This window comes from Mustelus asterias, chromosome 8 (genome assembly GCF_964213995.1).
Source record: "Mustelus asterias chromosome 8, sMusAst1.hap1.1, whole genome shotgun sequence".
Taxonomy (NCBI): domain Eukaryota; kingdom Metazoa; phylum Chordata; class Chondrichthyes; order Carcharhiniformes; family Triakidae; genus Mustelus; species Mustelus asterias.
Window position 1 is genome coordinate 74965439 of NC_135808.1, and position 20466 is coordinate 74985904.

At 42.6% G+C, this 20466-nt stretch overlaps 1 protein-coding gene across 2 annotated transcripts in view; it reads left to right on the forward strand.

The window, feature by feature from the left end:
- The window catches only part of cdc14ab (cell division cycle 14Ab), a 145247-nt gene that overhangs the window by 34691 nt on the left and 90090 nt on the right, over positions 1–20466 (forward strand). For both annotated transcript variants that reach the window (XM_078218227.1, XM_078218228.1), the window contains exon 5: positions 8834–8913. In XM_078218227.1, the coding sequence (XP_078074353.1) occupies positions 8834–8913 (80 nt within the window). The remainder of the gene's footprint in view (positions 1–8833; positions 8914–20466) is intronic.

Here is a 20466-nt window from a genome sequence, read left to right on the forward strand (position 1 = left end):
CTGATTAGAATGCAAATCTCTACAGCCAGCCAGGTCTTAAATGCACAGACAATGTGGGTGGAGGGAGCATTCAACACAGGTTAAAGAGATGTGTATTGTCTCCAGACAGTACAGCTTGTGAAATTGTGCAAGTCCAGGAGTCAAGCTGTGGGGGTTACTGATAATGTGACATAAATCCAACATCCCGGTTTAGACCGTCCTCATGTGTGCGAAACTTGGCTATCAGTTTCTGCTCAGTGACTCTGCGCTGTCGTGTGTCGTGAAGGCCGCCTTGGAGAACGCTTACCTGAAGATCCAAGGCTGACTGCCCGTGACTGCTGAAGTGCTCCCCCACAGGAGGGAGGGGATTTGTACATTTAGGATCTCACTTTTTAGTGCTGCCCACAGGTTTTCCACAGTGCTTCCCAGTCCACCTCAGCCACATCTGTTCTCATTCCTGCAAAATTTGCTGTCTCCCAGCTCTTACTTAATCTCTGTCTTTTCTATGGCAAATCTAACTGAACTGTAGACACTATCCTCTACTTCACCCACTTGCCCTTCTTTGTTCCCCAAAATTAGGTCTAGAATATATTTCCAAGTCAGGATGATGAGTGACTTGGGAACGCCACCACCTGAATATTCCCCTCCATGTGACTGCTGACCTTGTCCTCCTTGATGGTCCTGGGTTTGGAAGGTGCTACCTAAGGAAACTTTGTGGGTTCTTGCAGTGCATCTTGTAGGTGATATACACTGCTGTCGCTATTCAGCAGTGATGAAGGGAGTGAATGTTTGTGGAAGGAGTGCAAATCGAGCAGGCTGCTTTGCCCTGGATGGTGACTAGTTTCTTGAGTGCTGCTGGAGGTGCACTCATTGTGATGGTGGTGTGTCTTTAAGAAATGTATTTTTAATCAAGTTCTCTGCAATTGTAAGCAGGCCCTGGGCTGTCTGCTTAGAAGTTATTTTTATTGTTGCTTAAATGGTTTAAATAGAGTTTTGTTTATTATTACTCTGGGCCTCATGCAGTGTCCAGGATTTTTTATGACCCTGAATTGTTGGAGAAAGAATGATTGACAGGTCAGGTGACAAGAGTTCTTTCCCTTTTTAGCATTGGGTTGCTGGCTGCTGTTTTTAGTTCGAAGAGTTTTCACACCAGGCTGGATACAGGCAGGCTTTCTCTCTCTGTCCCTCGTATTATAGATTCTGTTGGCTAGCTAGAAGCAGGTCCCCTTGCTTTCCTGGAGTGAGAATTCTGACTCTTGCAGTGGTTTGCTGGCTAAAAACTAGAGGCCAGCAATGGCATTATCTCTACCTCGAGGTCTGTTGGGAAGTCAGAGTTCCAATTCCCCAACCAAAGGACTAAAGTTCCAGCATCATGTGAGCATCCTTATTTTCTGTGTTTAAACCTGTGGCAGGTGTATGTTTATAGGGAAATTTGTTTGGTTGGAACATTGCATTTAGTTGTTAAGGTTTATACAATATCATGTTTTTTTCTTGTTTGTAATTGGTTAAAGTTATTGCTATATGTTTATTCTTAAATAAACTTTGTTTCATAAAAGCTCCCTAGTGGGTCATTTGAATCATACCTGAAGTGAAACGTCTCATACTTACCCTAGCTTAATGCAAATTACAAAACTTCTGATCCAGGCAGACTTCATAAAACACTTGAGCTTCTGACCTGGATTATAACATCATTCAGGCAAAGGAGAGTATTCCATCACACGCAGTTAAGCATCATCTACATTGTTTTTGGTCTGGAGTCAAATGTAGGTCAGACCAGGTAATATTGGCAGATTTGATGTCCAATCGACCATAAAAACATAAGAACGAGGAGCAGGAGTAGGCCATCTTGCCCCTTGAGCTGACTGATCTTTTTGTGGACTTGGCTCCACTTGTCCACCCGCTCACCATAACCCTTAATTTCTTTGCTGTTCAAAAATTTATCTATCCTTGCCTTAACATTTAATGAGGTAGGCGCAACTGCTTCATTGGGCAGGGAATTCCACAGATTCACAACCCTTTGTGTGAAGACGTTCCTCTTCAACTCCGTCCTAAATCTGCTTCCCCCTTATTTTGAGGCTATGCCCCCGAGTTCTAATTTCACCTGCCAGTGGTAGCAACTTCCCTGCTTCTATCTTATCTATTCCCTTCATAATTGTATATGTTTCTAAAAGATCTCCCGTCATTCTTCTGAATTCCAATGAGTTTGGCCCTAGTCTACTCAGTCTCTCCTCATAAGCCAACCCCCTCAACTCCGGAATCAACCTAGTGAATCTCCTGTGCACCTCCTTCAGTGTCAGTATATCCTTTCTCAAGTAAGGAGACCAAAACTGTGCACAGTACTCCAGGTGTGGCCTCACCAGCACCCTATACAGCTGCAACATAACCTCGCTGTTTTTAAACTCCATCCCTCTAGCAATGAAGGACAAAGTTCCGTTTGCCGCCTTAATTACCTGCTGCACCTGCAAACCAACTTCTTGTGATTCTTGCACAAGGACACCCAGGTCCCTTTGCGCAGCAAGCTGCAATTTTTTACCATTTAAATAATAATCCATTTTGCTGTTATTCCTACCAACATTGTTCTCCATCTGCCAGACCGTCATCCATTCACTTAGACTATCTATGTCCCTTTGCAGACTTTCAGCGTCCTCTGCACACTTTGCTCTGCCACTCATCTTTGTGTCATCTGCGAATTTTGACACATGACACTTGGCCCCAACTCCAAATCATCTATGTAAATCGTAAACAACTGCGATCCCAACACTGATCCCTGAGGCACACCACTAGTCACTGATCGCCAAGCAGAAAAACACCCATTTACCCCCACTCTTTGCTTTCGGTTAGTTAACCAATCCTCTATCCGTGCTACTACATTCCCCGTAACACCGTGCATCTTTATCTTGTGCAGCAGTCTTTGGTGCGGCACCTTGTCAAATGCCTTCTGAAAATCCAGATACACCACATTCACAGGTTCCCCATTGTCCACTGCGCATGTAATGTTCTCCAAAGAATTCCACCAAACTAGTCAAAACATGACCTGCCTTTCATGAACCTATGCTGTGTCTTACCATTGGGACAATTTATATCCAGATATCTCACTATTTCTTCCTTGATGATAGATTCAAGCATTTTCCCTACTACAGAAGTTAAGCTAACCAGCCTATAGTTACCCGCTTTTTGTCTACCTCTTTTTAAACAGTGGCGTCACATTTGCTGTTTTCCAATCTGCGGGACCACCCCAGAGTCCAGCTAATTTTTGTAAATTACCACTAGTGCATTTGCTATTTCCCCCACCATCTCTTTTAGTACCCTGGGATGCATTCCATCAGGGCCAGGAGACTTGTCTACCTTTAGCCAACACTACCTCTTTCTTGATAGTTTCTAGATCCTCACCTGCCATAGCCTTACTATCATCAATTTTTGGCATGTTATTTGTGCCTTCCACTGTGAAGACTGACACAAAATACCTGTTCAATGCATGAGCAAGAAAACTCCTGCTAATTACTATCTACTGTTTTCCCCCTTCCCCCCATAGCTGATGAATTAGTACTCCTCATGTTGAACATTATTTGGAGGAAGAAGGGCACACAGTACACTTTTTGGCTGGGGGGCTGAATGTCCATCACCAAGGGGAGGTGGTGGTATTGTCAAATGTGGGATCACCACATTATTAAGTTTTTCATCCGACAGTATAATGTGAAAATTCTCCATCAGCATTTGTCTTTGTGTAGTATTTAATTTTATTCTTTATTTGCAGTGGCTTTGTAATTGAAACCTGCTGTTCCTTCATCAATAATTAGTCTATGCCAACCCAGTGCTCTTTCAGCTCGCTGGGTATTTTGGCGTATGTTTCTAATTTTGGTTTAAGTCTCCTAACAATGTTATTTTCATGGTGCAGGGAGTGGCATACTCCATGCACTGAACTTTCAAATAGTGCCTAGTAACCTGAGCGTTGTTTTATTTGTAACTCTGGGTATGTTTGTAATACAATTAGTATTTCATGTGGTTTTGTCCCCAACTGAGAGTTAAACATTCAGACTCTTGGGTCTTTGTCAAATTGCATGTGTGCTGCCCATTTACAATCTTGCCAAATCACAAATAATTCTTATGTAAAAAGTTTCTTCTTATTGCTTGAGTATTGATTGCTCTGCCCATTTTTCAAAAGCACCCATTCATTGCATGTCTGTCTTGAGCTCAGCTCTCTATCATCCATATTGTCTATACATCATATCAGTATACATTTCAAACTCAAACTGATGCACTGCCCAAAGCTAAATCACCACCATTTCCAAGTGAAAATGCCAGACGAGGAGCTATTTTAATTTGTCTGTTTCTCTTTTTTTGTCTTTCTGTCCAGGATACAATCTATTTTTCAAAAACTGGTGTTGAATTCCATTCCGTTTCCTTTTTGCCAAGTTCTTAAAATTGTCATGGCACCTATGAGAGACATTTATACATACCAGTTCCTTGGCTTATCATTACCATATCTTGACTTGCACCCGTTTTTTCATGTTTGTTGCCTGTTGCTTTGATCATATGTTATAGTCCATTGCTACATTGAACAAAATCAGCCGAGTACACTGCAATGACATTTTTGCTTAAATCCTCATGCTCCCGAACAAAGAACAATACAGCACAGGAACAGGCCCTTCGGCCCTCCAAGCCCGCGTCGTTCCCTGGTCCAAACTAGACCATTCTTTAGTATCCCTCCATTCCCACTCCGTTCATGTGGCTATCTAGATAAGTCTGAAACGTTCCCAGTGTGTCCGCCTCCACCACCTTGCCTGGCAGCGCATTCCAGGCCCCCACCACCCTCTGTAAAATACATCCTTCTGATATCCGTGTTAAACCTTTCTCTCTCTCTCTCTCCCCCCACCCCCCCCCCCCCTCACCTTGAACCTATGACCCCTCGTGAACATCACCAAAAAGCTTCCCACCGTTCACCCTATCTATGCCTTTCATAATTTTATACACCTCTATTAGGTCTCCCCTCATCCCCTCTCTTTCCAGTGAGAACAACCCCCCCAGTTTACCCAATCTCTCCTCATAACTAAGCCCCTCCATACCAGGCAACATCCTGGTAAACCTCCTCTGCACTCTCTCTAAAGCCTCCACGTCCTTCTGGTAGTGTGGTGACCAGAACTGGACGCAGTATTCCAAATGCGGCCAAACCAACGTTCTATACATCTGCAACATCAGACCCCAACTTTTATACTCTATGCCCCGTCCTATAAAGGCAAGCATGCCATATGCCTTCACCACCTTCTCCACTTGTGACGTCAACTTCAAGGATCTGTGGACTTGCACACCCAGGTCCCTCTGCGTATCTACACCCTTTATGGTTCTGCCATTTATCGTATAGCTCCCCCCTACATTAACTCTACCAAAATGCATCACTTCGCATTTATCAGGATTGAACTCCATCTGCCATTTCTTTGCCCAAATTTCCAGCCTATCTATATCCATCTGTAGCTTCTGACAATGTTCCTCACTATCTGCAAGTCCAGCCAATTTCGTGTCGTCCGCAAACTTACTGATCACCCCAGTTACACCTTCTTCCAGATCGTTTATATAAATCACAAACAGCAGAGGTCCCAATGCAGAGCCCTGCGGAACACCACTAGTCACAGGCCTCCAGCCGGAAAAAGACCCTTCCACTGCCACCCTGTGTCTTCTGTGACCAAGCCAGTTCTCCACCCATCTAGCCACCTCCCCCTTTATCCCATGAGATCCAACCTTTTGCACCAACCTACTATGAGGAACTTTGTCAAACGCTTTACTAAAGTCCATATAGACGACATCCACGGCCCTTCCCTCGTCAACCATCCTAGTCACTTTTTCAAAAAACTCCATCAGGTTAGTGAGGCATGACCTCCCTCTCACAAAACCATGCTGACTATCGTTAATGAGTTTATTCCTTTCTAAATGCGCATACATCCTATCTCTAAGAATCCTCTCCAACAACTTCCCTACCACTGACGTCAAGCTCACCAGCCTATAATTTCCCGGGTTATCCTTCCTACTCTTCTTAAATAACGGGACCACATTAGCTATCCTCCAATCCTCTGGGACCTCACCTGCATCTAGTGACAAGACAAAGATTTGCGTCAAAGGCCCAGCGATTTCATCCCTCGTCTCCCTGAGCAGCCTTGGATAGATTCCATCAGGCCCTGGGGATTTGTCGGTCTTTATATTCCCTAAAAAACCTAACACTTCCTCCCTTGTAATGGAGATTTTCTCTAACGGTTCAACACTCCCCTCTGAAACACTCCCAGTCAACACATCCCTTTCCTTTGTGAATACCGACGCAAAGTATTCATTTAGGATCTCCCCTACTTCTTTGGGCTCTAAGCATAATTCCCCACTTTTGTCCCTGAGAGGTCCGATTTTTTTTCCCTGATAACCCTTGTGTTCCTAATGTATGAATAAAATGCCTTGGGATTCTCCTTAATCCTGTCTGCCAAGGACATTTCATGACCCCTTTTTGTCCTTCTAATTCCTCGTTTGAGTTCTTTTCCTACTTTCTTTGTATTCCTCCAGAGTTCCCTTCATATTCTCATGTTTGTTTTTGCAGTTTCTAAAAGCCTCGAGTTATTTTCACCTAATTTAATGCACACTTACAGGGACAGGTTTTAGTGCAGATACCTGCTACACGTACTGTTTGAGCTCTGTGTTGGTTGCTTTGATATGTAGATCCCACCTCCTTTACATAATGGAATAAACCAACGGTCCAATATTTACTTGTATGGTGGCACTCTCAGGATGTGAACCAAACATTTCATATTTGACGTGTGACCCCATTCGGGTAGACTGGTAAAGCCTCTAGTCAGACAAGGCTGATGAATTGTTAAACTGTCTTGTTTCGCAGCAGTTGAGCATAGAACAAAAAATATGATTGACATTTAATTTAATTCAATCAATGCAACTTGTCATTCTATATTAAATAATGAACATGTTATGTTTTTCCCTCAGAGCTGGGGGATGCATGTCATGCTTCACTTCAGTTTCTTCTGTGGTAAAATGGTCAAACCAGATCTCTCTTTGCTAATTGGAGCTGCTTTTCTGGGTACAATTCTAAAATCTGGGAGAAACTTTGAAGTATAAGTATATGAGTCAAGCAGGGAAAAATGCTTTTTTTTCCCCAGCAATTCTTTCAGAAGTTCTTGAACAGGAAAGTTTCTGTTGTTTGTACCAGGTGAAAAAGGTGAAAGGCCTAACTGGAGGAAAGGGTACTTTCACGAGCGTGGAGAGAAATTAAATTGGAGAAGATTGAATAGGCATTTGGCAATTGCTCCTCCAGTAGTAAAATGAAGAGTTTAAGTAATGGAAACTTCCCTGTAAATTTATTGCAATTTCAATGAGCAATGAGGGAATAATTTAAGAACTCCAAAAGCAATGATTTGGTTGACATTTTATGGATAAATGTTTGGACTGGTGATAAATAGGATGTAAAAAAATTGACCTAAAGGATGTGTGGCAATTTGTGGCTTCAAAAGAACTGGTTGTGCTGACTGGATCTACACACTGTGATGCCTTAATGTTAGTTTAATTGAACTACTTTTGTGCATCTCCAAAGAACTGACCGGCTGGAAAGAAGTGTTACTTGTGACCTAAAACAACTCATCGATTTGTTCCCTTAGCAATCAAAAATAAAGTGCTAAATGTTCCCATAATAGTAAACCCATAACTGAGTAACATTACAGAAGAGCTGTGATTGGGCCTTTTTAATGAAATTTTCTTAGTTTTTCATCTATTTTGCTTGTGTGGAGCATAAACACCAGGCTGTCTCTATTAGCCCAATAGCTAGAGGAAATTTTATTCTGTTTAATTTCAGCGAAACTCCACACACCCACAAGAAATAGGAGCAGAATTAGGCCACTCGGCCCATCGAATCTGCTCTGCCATTCAATCACCCCCATTTTCCTGTCTTTTCCCCATAACCCCTGATCCCCTCATTCATCAACCTATCTGGGTTAATGGTCTACTCAATTTGCATGCTGTGGTCTGCCTTTAAACACATTTGTATTTGGATATCTAAGAACTTTAGCATTCTGAGCTTTCTGTATTTACTGTTCTTAAAACATTGGTCAGTGGTCAAGATGTGGTCGTGTTAATTGTGTAGTTAATTCTGCACACTTGGTGAACATTAACTACTGAAATTGTAGCTATTAGGTTATAATGTGTAGCTTTAAATAAAAGCTTATGAAGTACTTAAAGTTTAGGTTTTATCCTTCAATACCTGGCTTTCTGGAATAGAACAACTGGTGCTCATTTGACCCCAAAGAAAACTGCCCACAGATTTAGAGGCATCTGTCGTAAATACTTCCTCTTGTTGATGCCAATTTAATTCTGGAATCCAGGAGCAGTGAAGTCATGAAGCGGGCTGATTTGACAATCCGATTGAAGAATTCTCACAGACAGCAACAAGTGAAGCAAAAAAAGCATTGATCTATCATTTTACAGGGAGCAGAATAAGACTTGGACCTATATATGGGATTAAGGTAGAACTATGGGGGGGCCTGGAATTTACAGCCATCATGACAGTGAAATGGTCAATTGTTCACCATCATAGCTGTGCAAAAATGACAGCAACTTCTGTTGCCAGCACTCGCATCAGAAGAGATCGATAAAATGATTACAGAATGCCACATGAATGCAATGGTTTTTATTTGAATATACTGATCGATAGCAAATGTTCTGATCTGTTGAGGGCGCACAACCCCAAGTTTTTGATCTTTTAATACTGACAACACATTGGTTAATGCAGATTTGTAAATCCAGGACTGAATTTGTGCAATAATTACAAGGACTGGTAGATAATTGTGAATCAGACGTATTGTGTTCTTTCTTTAACAAGGTCATTTACCTTCAAAAAACACCAGAAGAAGCCTACAGATCTCTGGTAGCGGGAAAGAACCCTCCTTATCTGCCATTCAGGTACGAGTACCATGTTGTTTAACATGTAATTTTTCCATGGTCGTCTTATTTTCTGATTGCATTGTTAAAAAGATTGGCAATGCTATTTATTTCATTCTTTCACCCCAACTCCAAGGATGCCACAAGACCATGCAATGGCTATGCCTATGCTTGGAAGGGAAGGTAAACAGTTCCTGCAGGATTGTTTCATTGGGATAAAAAAAATAAGAATGGTTCAAATTGTTTTCTTTCCACCCTTGCTATTTCCTGCTTGGAGACACTCCTGCCTTTTACCAGGTATTTTCCCACAAAAACAAGGACTCTATATCTGGAGCGCTGTAAAAGTAGTGGCCGCCTTATTTAAGGAAGGATGGAAATACATTGAAAGTAGTTTGGACAGGTTTACTAAACTAATAGTTGGAATGGGCAAGGCTGTCCTGTGAGGATGGTTTGGGCAGGTTAGACTTGCTTCAACTGGAGTTTAGAAGAGTAAGAGGCGACTTGATTGAAACGTACGAGCTCCTAAGGGATCTGGACAGGGCAGATCTCCTCTTGTGGGAGAATCAAGAACTAGAGATCACTGTTGAAGGCCCAAGTGGCCTATTCCGGCTTCTAATTATGCTAGTATTTATTTAGTGTCTTTAACACTGTTAAATGTCCCAAGGTAGTTTGCAGGAGTGTTCTCAAACAAAATTTTACACTGAGCCTTATAAGGACATATTGATCAAAAGCTTAGTCAAAGAGTTGTGTTTTAGGGAACATCTTGAGAGCCAGCAGGGTTTAAGGAGGCGTTGTGGGGAAATTTGAAAGTGGCCAGTTGTGTCTCAACTTAGACAATTCAAAAACGTAACATATTTATTAAAAATAAAACGAACATACAGCTGACTGGAGACTTCCAAAGGGTTAAACAGCTCTGGGAATAGAGCTACGGAGCCACTCAAAGATCTGAAGTACATGGTCAAACACAGATTAATTATAGTTTTTCCTAATCAATAATTCTGCTTTTCATTAGCTTAAAATCAATTTCATTTACTAGTCATACATCAATACAGATCTCTGTCAAGTACCTCAGCCAACCATATGATACTTAATAGCATGGTGATATTTTATTTGTCCTTCAAATCCAGACGTGAGCACCCTTCTTGCTTCTAACTACATCCCTGTTGCCTGGTAATGTCAGACACGACCATCAGGTCAAAGTGAACATTCCCACCGGCTCACTGCCAAGTTGAATAGACATGTGTTCCTGCATCCAGGGGCATATCCATCCTTGTGTCTGGGCAGTGAATGCATCTATTCATAAATCTTGTAGAATACGTTCCCTCAAGGGAATCCTCCCGATAACACTACTACGGACTAACCGGTTCCCAGACCTTTGGCTTTAAATTATTGACATTTATCACCATGCCTTTCGGTAACTTTGCTTCACCAAAGTGAACAATATATTTAAAATATTAGCATATATGTTTTAAAAATCATAACGACTTGTTTTGATTCACTTACTGCATTCACATATGTGTAAACTGTTTGTGTTAGCTTGCCTAATACTCATTACTGATCCCTTGTTCTCTTAAAGACTGCATTCTGCCTATGAATCATATTAGTTGGTTAGGAATCCCCCTCTTCAGGAGGGGATTTTAGAGCTTGGGACCTTGGCAACTGAAGACATGGCTTTCAATGGTAGCATGTTTAAGATTGATGTTCAAGACACCAGAATTGGTGGTGCGCAGGTACGCATTTACATCCTTATTTCCTCAGGACATTTGCAACCAAATACATAGATGTTTAGATATACACAAACTAATATATAAATGTGTCTCAAATGTTTGATAAAATACTTCCTTGCAGACCCTGATTGGTTTAATGTTCCCACCTAATTTATTTCAGTTATAAACAATCCTTTGAATGTGGTTACTTTTGCTATTGTGATGCTTGGTAGTTTGAAGTGTAAATTGATTTATGAATTAAGTTTTAGAAAGTATTTCTCAAATGATTTTAACATTTTGAATGGACAAACCAGCAGTGTTTTTATTTTGTCACCGACGGTGAGACTTGCATCTGTTGTAAAGTTTTCATAAATGCTCACGCGCATATTCAAGCAGAAAGAGTCTGTTGTAGTTACATTTTGCAATTTGTAAAGTGTTTGTCATGAATGTTTACAGAGTTCTACAATTACACTACATCAAAATTCTCTATGCATTCATGTAATGTAAACTGTTTCAGAAAATAAAGGAGTTGGATGAATAGCTTAAGTGAACTTGGCAACAAAAGGTTATCTCCAGGATGCACAAGTTGTTGCTATGCTGAGAGAGTTTTTGAACTTCCTGTTCATGCGATTTGAACCTAACGTGTAAAATCTGCATCAAATGTTGCCATGCTTGCTTGCTTTCCAGGTTTTTCAAGTTCACGTTCTTAACAATGTTATGCTTAGTCAGACCAGGAAGTAATTTATAATAAGTGAAATGGGCATGTTGAAACTTGCTAATTTCATACAACTTGACGTAAAAGGGCATTTTTCATTCTTGATATCCATGGAGTGTCTGTTATTTTCCATGTTTCACAATTGTTTAGTTAAAGGTTTCCTTGGTATCCTTAGAGAATCAAGAAAATGGGATTACTGGTCTGCAAAAAGTACTGAATTTTAGGATATACTTACAAAATCATAGAAGCTCACCAGCATAATTAAATAAGTAATTTAATCATTTGAAGAATGATGATGGATTTATGCTACTTGTGGCATTTATCTCTCCCTGTAATTTGGAAAATTGTAATATTACCTATAATTTGTCATGTATCAAAAGCCATTCAAATGTACCTTTTACCATTTTGTAAAACTCTAATGTAAGAATAGGACATTGAATTAATGGTAGTTCTGAACATTGTCTCTGGACCCCATGAAGTCTCGTGGTACCATGGGGAAGGAGATCTCCAGCTGATTGCAATGTACTGTTTCTACCCTCAGCTGATGAATCAGTACTCCTCCATGTTGAACACCACTTGGAGGAAGCAGTGAGGGTGGAAAGGGCACAGAAGGTATTCTGGGTGGGGAACTTCAATCCATCAAGTGGCTCAGTAGTACTACCACAGACCGAGCTGGCCAGTCTTGAAGGACATAGCTGCTGGACTGGGACTGTGACAGGTGGTGAGGGAACCAACAAGAGGGGAAAAACATACTTGACCACTTCACCTGCTGCAGATGCATCTGTCCATGACGGTATCGGTAGGAGTGATCACATCACAGTCCTTTTGGTGACGAAGTCTCCTCTTTACATTGAGGGTACTCCCCATCATGTTGTGTGGCACTACCACTGTGCTAAATGGGACAGACTTCGAACAGAGCTAGCAGCTCAACTGGGAATCCATGAGATGCTGTGGACCAGCAGCAGCAGCAGAATTTATATCTCCCTTCCCCCTGTAGAGTTCAGGAAGACATGCGGAGCAACAGCAGGCTTACTTAAATGAGCTGTTAAACCCGGTGAGACAACAAAACGGGACTATTTGAATGACAAACAGCATAAGCAGCAAGTAGTAGGCAGAGCTAAGTGATCCCACAACCAATGGATCAGATCTAAGCTCTGTAGTCCTTCCACATCCAGCTGTGAATGTAGTGGACAATTGAACAACTCGCTGGATGATGGGGCTCCACACACATCCCCATCCTCAATGATGGAGGAGCCCAGCACTTCAATGCAAAAGATAAAATTGAAGCATTTGCAACAATCTTCAGACAGAAGTGCTGAGTGAATAATCCATCTCTGCTTCCTCCAGCAGTCCCCAGCATCTCAGACATCAGTCTTCAGCCAATTTGATTCACTCCGTGATATCAAGAAATGGCTGAAGGCATTGAATACTGCAAAGGTTATGGACCCTGACAATATTCCAGCAATGGTACTTAAGACTTGTGTTCCAGAAATTGCCATGCCCCTAGTCAAGCTGTTCCAGGGCAGCTACAACATCAGCATCTACCTGGCGATGTGGAAAATTGCCCAGATATGCCCTGTACACAAGAAACAGGACAAATCCAATCCTGCCAATTACTGCCTCATCAGTAAAGTGATGGAAGGAGTCATCAACAGTGCTATCAGCACCAACTCAGCAATAATCTACACTCAGATCCTCAGTATAGGTTCTGCCAAGGTCACTCAGCTTCTTTGAAAGAATGCAGAAAAAATAAATAAATATCCAGTAGCTCATATGCATTCAAAGCTTTTCCTTTTGTCTTTTTACTGTGCTCCCCTTTTTATGATAAGAAAGTTAACATTTTGCAGTTTTGTTTCTCATCAGTATCATGAGGATTAGAGGCATTTTAGAAGCAAGGGGATGGGGGAGTTGAAACTTGTTCTGCAGGCTTTGAAAAATGCCAAGTAGAGTAATAAAGGTTTTAGATTGAGATTTGGATGAATTGGCATATGTACTTGTATCTCCACTGTCCAACATTGGAGCCCTCATTGTAATAGAATAACACCTCATCAACAGACCCATATGCCGGAATCATACTCCCACGTTAAAAATGCATCCATGGTGGTATGATGTGAGAATAGCATGAAACATGACTGGTCTGAGAAAGCATGCACCTGGCAAGCAGTGCCCTGTGGAGCTCGGAGGTGAGCGCAGAGCTCGGAGAGAGTTGTGCCAGTATTACTGAGTGGTGCCAGCTTGATGTCAGAGGGTGCATCTGGGTGAAGATTATTTTCTGGTTTGATAGTGGTGCACTGTGATGACATTTTAAAATGATGCCTGGATCATCAGGCCTCTGATTTGATGGCGTGGTGGGCAAATCCGAAGCTGTCTGCCTGGAACCCATACCTGCAAAGTGCCACACTAGGTGGAAAAAGCCACTTTTCCTGCATGACATTGGCCTTACTAATATTAGAAAAAAATCTCAAAGTTAATGTTTCCAGTCAACTCCGAAGATGTCATATTGGACCTCGATGTTAACTGTTTCTCTCTCCAAAGGTGCTACCAGACATGCTAAATTTTTCCAGCATTTTGTTTTTATTATAGTAACCTAGAGACATGTACTGGGGAGTTTAAATTCAGTTAATTGAATTAAGCTGGTATTATTATGTAATTACTGGATTGTCGTTAAAACTTATCTTCACTTCACTTGTGTCCTTTCTCAGGGAAGGAAATTGACTCTTGAAGGGTTGTGGTGAACCACCTAAGGGCAAATGGGGATGGGTGTTAAATGCTAACCTTGCAGCTCTGAACATTTAGCTTATTTTTTATTTGCCCACTGACGATACTATGCCTTTAAGAAATATGTTTGTCCTGTCTCTTGTAGACGGCCTGTTTTATACTTCAGCTCTGATTACAGTGCCAATAATCTACAACTGGCAGTCCACAATCTGAGCATGCAGAAGAATAATTGCTCCTAATTATTGGGCTGTTTGTTTTGATCTGTGTTAGTTAATGCAATTTTGTTGTTTTTAGGGTTGCCTCCTGGGGTTTCAGAATAGGGTTTAATTAGGTTGATTGACAAGAACAGAGTCATGGGACGAGGCTAGGCTTACAGAACATGCAGTTGCTGTTTGAATTTGAAAGGAGTAGCAGCCCTGTCTCTGTTTCTCTCCCTCTCTCTGGAAATTGAAGTCTGCCAGAAAATAGGTACCTTTCTCCAGAGATCTGCAAAAGGCAAGAATTTCTCGTTCTCTTGCGCTCTCATTGAGTGTCAGAAGACCGGTGTCTCACTCTGTCCAGAAGTGTTATAAGGCTTGAGGACTGGTAACTCATGTAAGCCTGTGTTTTTTTGCTAACTGAATTAATAGAGGTAGCTAGCAGTTAAGAATTATATCTTGTGTTGATTCAATTGGTAAAAGTTATGCTAATTCTTTTGTTAAATAAAGCCAGTGAGCCACCAGCACCTGCGAGCTTTGCTTATCAAGGGGAGCAGCTGCAGGGATGTCTCAACCCTCTGGCCAGGGCTGGGCAGGTGAGAGCGAGGCCCTCACTGGTGGGCGCCTACCTTGTCACCATGGGGTGTGGTGTGATGTCACAAGGGGGGCCCCTGCAAAAAGGGAGAGCGTAGGGTTCCCAAAAGTGTAAGTCAACCTCTGCCGTGAGGTAAATTTGGCAGTTACTGAAATCATTGTAAAGTGGGTCTTTGATTAGTAGTTTACTAATTATTTCTTGGTGCAGCCTTTGGGAGAGGGGTGCCCATGCTTTAAAAATAAATCTTGTGTATTTTGGGGAGATCAAATCTATATTTGCAGGCCTGAGCAGTCACCTGGAACAGTGTAAATGATGGAGGGATCCAACTGCACCCCTGTGGTGTAAAATGCTATAAGAATATCAAGAAACGTTCTGATGCAACAAAGTATATTGGCTAGTATACAATTTTTCCTGTCATATATGGGTATCAATATTCAGTAAACTGACAACCACAATGAGTTAAAGTTTAACAAATGAAAGATGCATAAAGGCTGACAGTATTAATCAAATCTGATATATTTAGCTCTGAAGTTTTGATTTTTGAAGCCAATTTTGGGGGGGTGGGGGGAGATGTAGATTGAAACGTAAAAAGTAATTGTTAATAGCATATAAATTAGTGGAAGAAATTGTGGAATTGATCATGTAATTTTGCTGGATACTGATACCGATAGTAAAATCGAAGAAACCTATTGCAGCATGCACATTTAGCTTTTCAATCTGCATTTTTCCCCCCAATAAGTTTAGTGATCAAGCTTCAAAAACAAAAAAATCATACTTAACTGTACCAGATAATATCTGTTGGTACTGTTTTAGTTTACCCCTCTTTGAACAAAGAATATTTTGATGTGATGTTTTGTTTAAACTGCAGCAAAGAAAATCTCTAAATGGTACTTAAATTAGGCTAGTGTTCTATAAATAAATGAATGAATGTCCAGGGAGAGCACTTTAATTTCAGTTACTTTTGGCTTTGTAAGGCAGGAGGTTTTTAAGTGCAAATTTTACACTTGCAGGGAGGAGTTTTGTTCAAGTGCCATTACATACCTGCTGCATTCTCAAGGTGGCTCCAGTTTCTAGCAGAACTGCTCAAGTTGCTCCATGTAATTGATGCTTTGAGATGGCTTAACATACACACAACTAGTTTGTGGTATGAAAACTATGATTTTACATCAAGAAACTTGGGGATAATGATTGTGGTGGGTGGGTGTGGGATTGGGGTAGTGAGTAGGAAAACACATGTTTTTAAACTATGGATAAAAGCAAATTACTGCAGATGCTGGAATCTGAAACCAAAAGAGAAAACGCTGGAAAATCTCAGCAGGTCTGGCAGCATCTGTAAGGAGAGAAAAGAGCTGACGTTTTGAGTTCAGATGACCCTTTGTCTTTGAGATTTTCCAGCATTTTCTCTCTCGTTTTTGTGTTGGGAGAGAACTGAAACCCTTGTAAACTTTCTCTTCCTGTCCATAATTGATGTGTGGTGGGAAAGGAAGTAAGTTTCTCAATCTGCTCCTCCACATCCCTGCTACTATTGGGCGGCCTATAGAAAACACCCAATAAAGTTATTGACCCCTTCCTGTTGCGAACCTCCACCCACAGATTCCGTAGACAATCCCTCAGTGGCGTCCATCTTTTCTACAGCCGTGACACTATCCCTGATCAACAGCGCCACTCCCCCACTTCTTTTTTGCTTCCTTCCCTGTCCCTTCTGAAACATCTGAGACCCGGCACTTAAAGTATCCCGTCCTGTCCCTGAGATAACCAAGTCTCTGTAATGGCCACCACATCACACTTCCAAGTAGTGATCCACGCTGTAAGCTCATCCATTTTGTTCACTAAACTCCTTGCGTTAAAATAAACACATCTCAACTCTTCGGTCTGAGCGCTCCCCTTCTCTGTCACCTGCCTATCCTCCCTCTCACACTGTCTACAAGCCCCTTTTATTTTTAAGCTAACCTCCTCTCTCCCAGTCACCTAATTTTGATTCCCCCCCCCCCCCCCCCCCCCCCCCCCCCCAACCATTCTAGTTTAAACACCTCCCCAGTAGCCTTAGCAAACCTTCCCGCGAGGATATTGGTCCCCCTGGGATTTAAGTGAAACCCGTCCTTTTTGTACAGGTCGCACCTGCCCCTAAAGAGGTCCCAATGATCCAGGAACCTGAACCCTGACCCCTGCTTCAATCCCTCAGCCACGCATTTATCCTCCACCTTATTCCGTTCCTTCCCTCACTGTCTCGGGGCACAGGCAACAATCCCGAGATTACTACCTTTTGCGTTCCTTCTTCTTAACTCCCTACCTAACTTCCTATATTCTCCTTTCATAACCCCTTCCTCTTTCCTGCCTATGTCAGTGGTACCAGTATGCACCATGACCTCTGGCTCCTCTCCCTCCCACTTCAGGATTTCTTGGATGTGGTCAGAAACATCCCTGATCCCGGCACCAGGGAGGCAAACCACCATCCGCGTTTCTCGACTTCCTCCACAAAAACGTCTGTCTGAGCCCCTCACTGTAGAGTCCCCTGTCACCACTGCCTTCCTCCTCCTTTCCTTACCCTTCTGTGCTGCAAGGCCGGACTCCGCGCCGGAGGCACGACCACTGCTCCTTCCACCAGGTGGGCTGTCCACCCCAACAGTACTCAAACAAGAGTACTTATTTTTAAGGGGCACAACCACTGGGTACTCTCTACCACCTGACTTTTCCCTTTCCTGACTGTGACCCACTTGCCTGCTTCTTGTGGCCCCGGTGTGAGCACCTGCCTATAACTCCTACCACCTCCTTGTTTTCCCTGACCAGACGAATGTCCTCAAGTTGCAGCTCCACTTCCCTAACTCGGTCCCTTAGGAGCCGCAGCTCGACGCACCCAGCGCAGATATGCACTTCTGGGAGGCGAGGAGACTCCACAACCTCCCACATCCGGCACTGAGAACCGCAAACTGGCTTCACATTCATAATGCCCCTTTTCCTCAGATTCCACAGGGAAAGAACTGAGATTTAAAAGTTGAAAATTAAAAAAAAAAATTTTTCTTTTCCTTCCCCCTTTCTTTAAACCTACCCTCCCTCGACCGTTTCCTCTTAAGCCCGTTGAGCCAAAGCCCTTCAGCTCTCACTCTGCTACCTGCTCACTCCGCTGCCCGCTACAATGCTGCCCGCTGAATAGTGCGGCCTGCCTATTAAAACCTCACACGCTAAATGACCCCTTCCCAGGTCACCCCGCGGCCTACTTCCACTTTTACCGTTAAAAGTAATAAACTTTTAAAAACAAAAACCCCCTAAAAATCAGATACAGCAAGTAAAACTCTTACTAGTAAAAAGCTCCCTCCACAAGTCGCTCCTCTCAGCTTGCTCCGCTCGAAACAAAGGGGTCAATTTTAAATATGACCCCTTCCCAGGTCACCCCGCGGCCTTCCTGTAATGAGGCAACCAGAACTCCAAGTGGGGTCTGACCAGGGTCCTATATAGCTGCAACATTATCTCACGACTCCTAAACTCAATTCCTCGATTGATGAAGGCCAGTACACCATACGCCTTCTTAACCACAGCCTCAAACTGCACAGCTGCTTTGAGCGTCCTATGAACTCGGACCCCACGATCCTTCTGATCTTCCACACTGCCAAGAGTCCTACCATTAATATTATATTCCGCCATCCTATTTGACCTGCCAAAATGAACCACCTCACATTTATCTGGGTTAAACTCCATCTGCCACTTCTCCGCCCAGTCTTGCATCCTATCAATGTCTCGCTGCAACTTCTGACATCCCTCCACACTATCCACAACACCTCCAACCTTTGTGTCATCAGCAAACTTACCAACCCATCCCTCCACTTCCTCAGCCAGGTCATTTATAAAAATCACAAAGAGTAAGGGTCCCAGAACAGATCCCTGGGGCACTCCACTGGTGACCGACCTCCATTCAGAATATGATCCATCTATAACCACTCTTTGCCTTCTGTGGGTAAGCCAGCTCTGGATCCACAAAGCAATGTCCCCTTGGATCCCATGCCCCTCACTTTCTCAATAAGCCTTGCATGGGGCACCTTATCAAATGCCTTGCTGAAGTCCATATATACTACATCTACTGCTCTTCCTTCATCCATGTGTTTAGTCACATCCTCAAATTCAATCAGGCTCGTAAGGCATGATCTGCCTTTGACAAAGCCATGCTGACTATTCTTAATCATATTATACCTCTCCAAATGTTCATAAATCCTGCCTCTCAGGATCTTCTCCATCAACTTACCAACCACTGAGGTTAGACTCACTGGTCTATAATTTCCAGGGCTATCTCTACTCCCTTTCTTGAATAAAGGAACAACATCCGCAATCCTCCCATCCTCCGGAACCTCTCCCGTCTCCATTGATGATGCAAAGATCATCGCCAGAGGCTCAGCAATCTCCTCCCTCGCCTCCCACAGTAGCCTGGGGTACATCTCATCTGGCCCTGGCGACTTATCTAACTTGCTGTTTTTCAAAAGCTCCAACGCATCCTCTTTCTTAATATCTACATGCTCAAGCTTTTCAGTCTGCTGCAAATCTGCACTACAACCACCAAGATCCTTTTCCACAGTGAATACTGAAGTAAAGTATTCATTAAGTACCTCTGCTATTCCGGTTCCATACAAACTTTACCGTCACACTTGATGGGTCCTATTCTTTCACGTCTTATCCTCTTGCTCTTCATATACTTGTAGAATGCCTTGGGGTTTTCCTTAATCCTGCCTGCCAAGGCCTTCTCATGACTCCTTCTGGCTCTCCTAATTTCCTTCTTCAGATCCTTCCTATTAGCCGTATACTCTTTTAGATCTCTAACATTACCTGAACCTTTTGTAAGCTTTACTTTTTCTTTTCTTCTTGACTAGATTCATTACAGCCTTTGTATACCACGGTTCCTGTAACCTACCATAACTTCCCTGTCTCATTGGAATGTGGCTATGCAGAACTCCAGACAAATATTCCCTGAAAATTTGCCACATTTCTTCCGTACATTTCCCTGAGAAAACCTCTTTCCAATTTAAGCCTCCAATTTCCTGCCTGATAGCCTCATAATTCCCCTTACTCCAATTAAACACTTTTCTAACTTGTCTGATCCTATCTCTCTCCAATGCTATTGTAAAGGAGATAGAATTATGATCACTGTCTCCAAAATGCTCTCCCACTGAGAAATCTGACACCTGACCAGGTTCATTTCCCAATACCAAATCAAGTACAGCCTCTCCTCTTGTAGGCTTATCTACATACTGTGTCAAGAAACCCTCCTGAACACACTTAACAAACTCCTCCCCAGCTACACCCCTTACTCTAGGGAGATTCCAATCAATATTTGGGAAATTAAAATCTCCCATCACGACAATTCTGTTATTATTACACCTTTCCAGGATCTGTTTCCCTATCTGCTCCTCAACATCCCTGTTACTATTGGGCGACCTATAGAAAACACCCAATAAAGTTATTGACCCCTTCCTGTTCCTAACTTCCACCCACAGAGACTCGGTAGACAATCCCGCCATGGTGTCCATCTTTTCTGCAGCCGTGACACTATCTCTGATCAACAGTGCCACTCCCCCACCTCTTTTGCCTCCCTCCCTGTCCCTTCTGAAACATCTGAAACCTGGCACTTGAAGTAGCCAGTCTTGTCCCTGAGTCATCCAA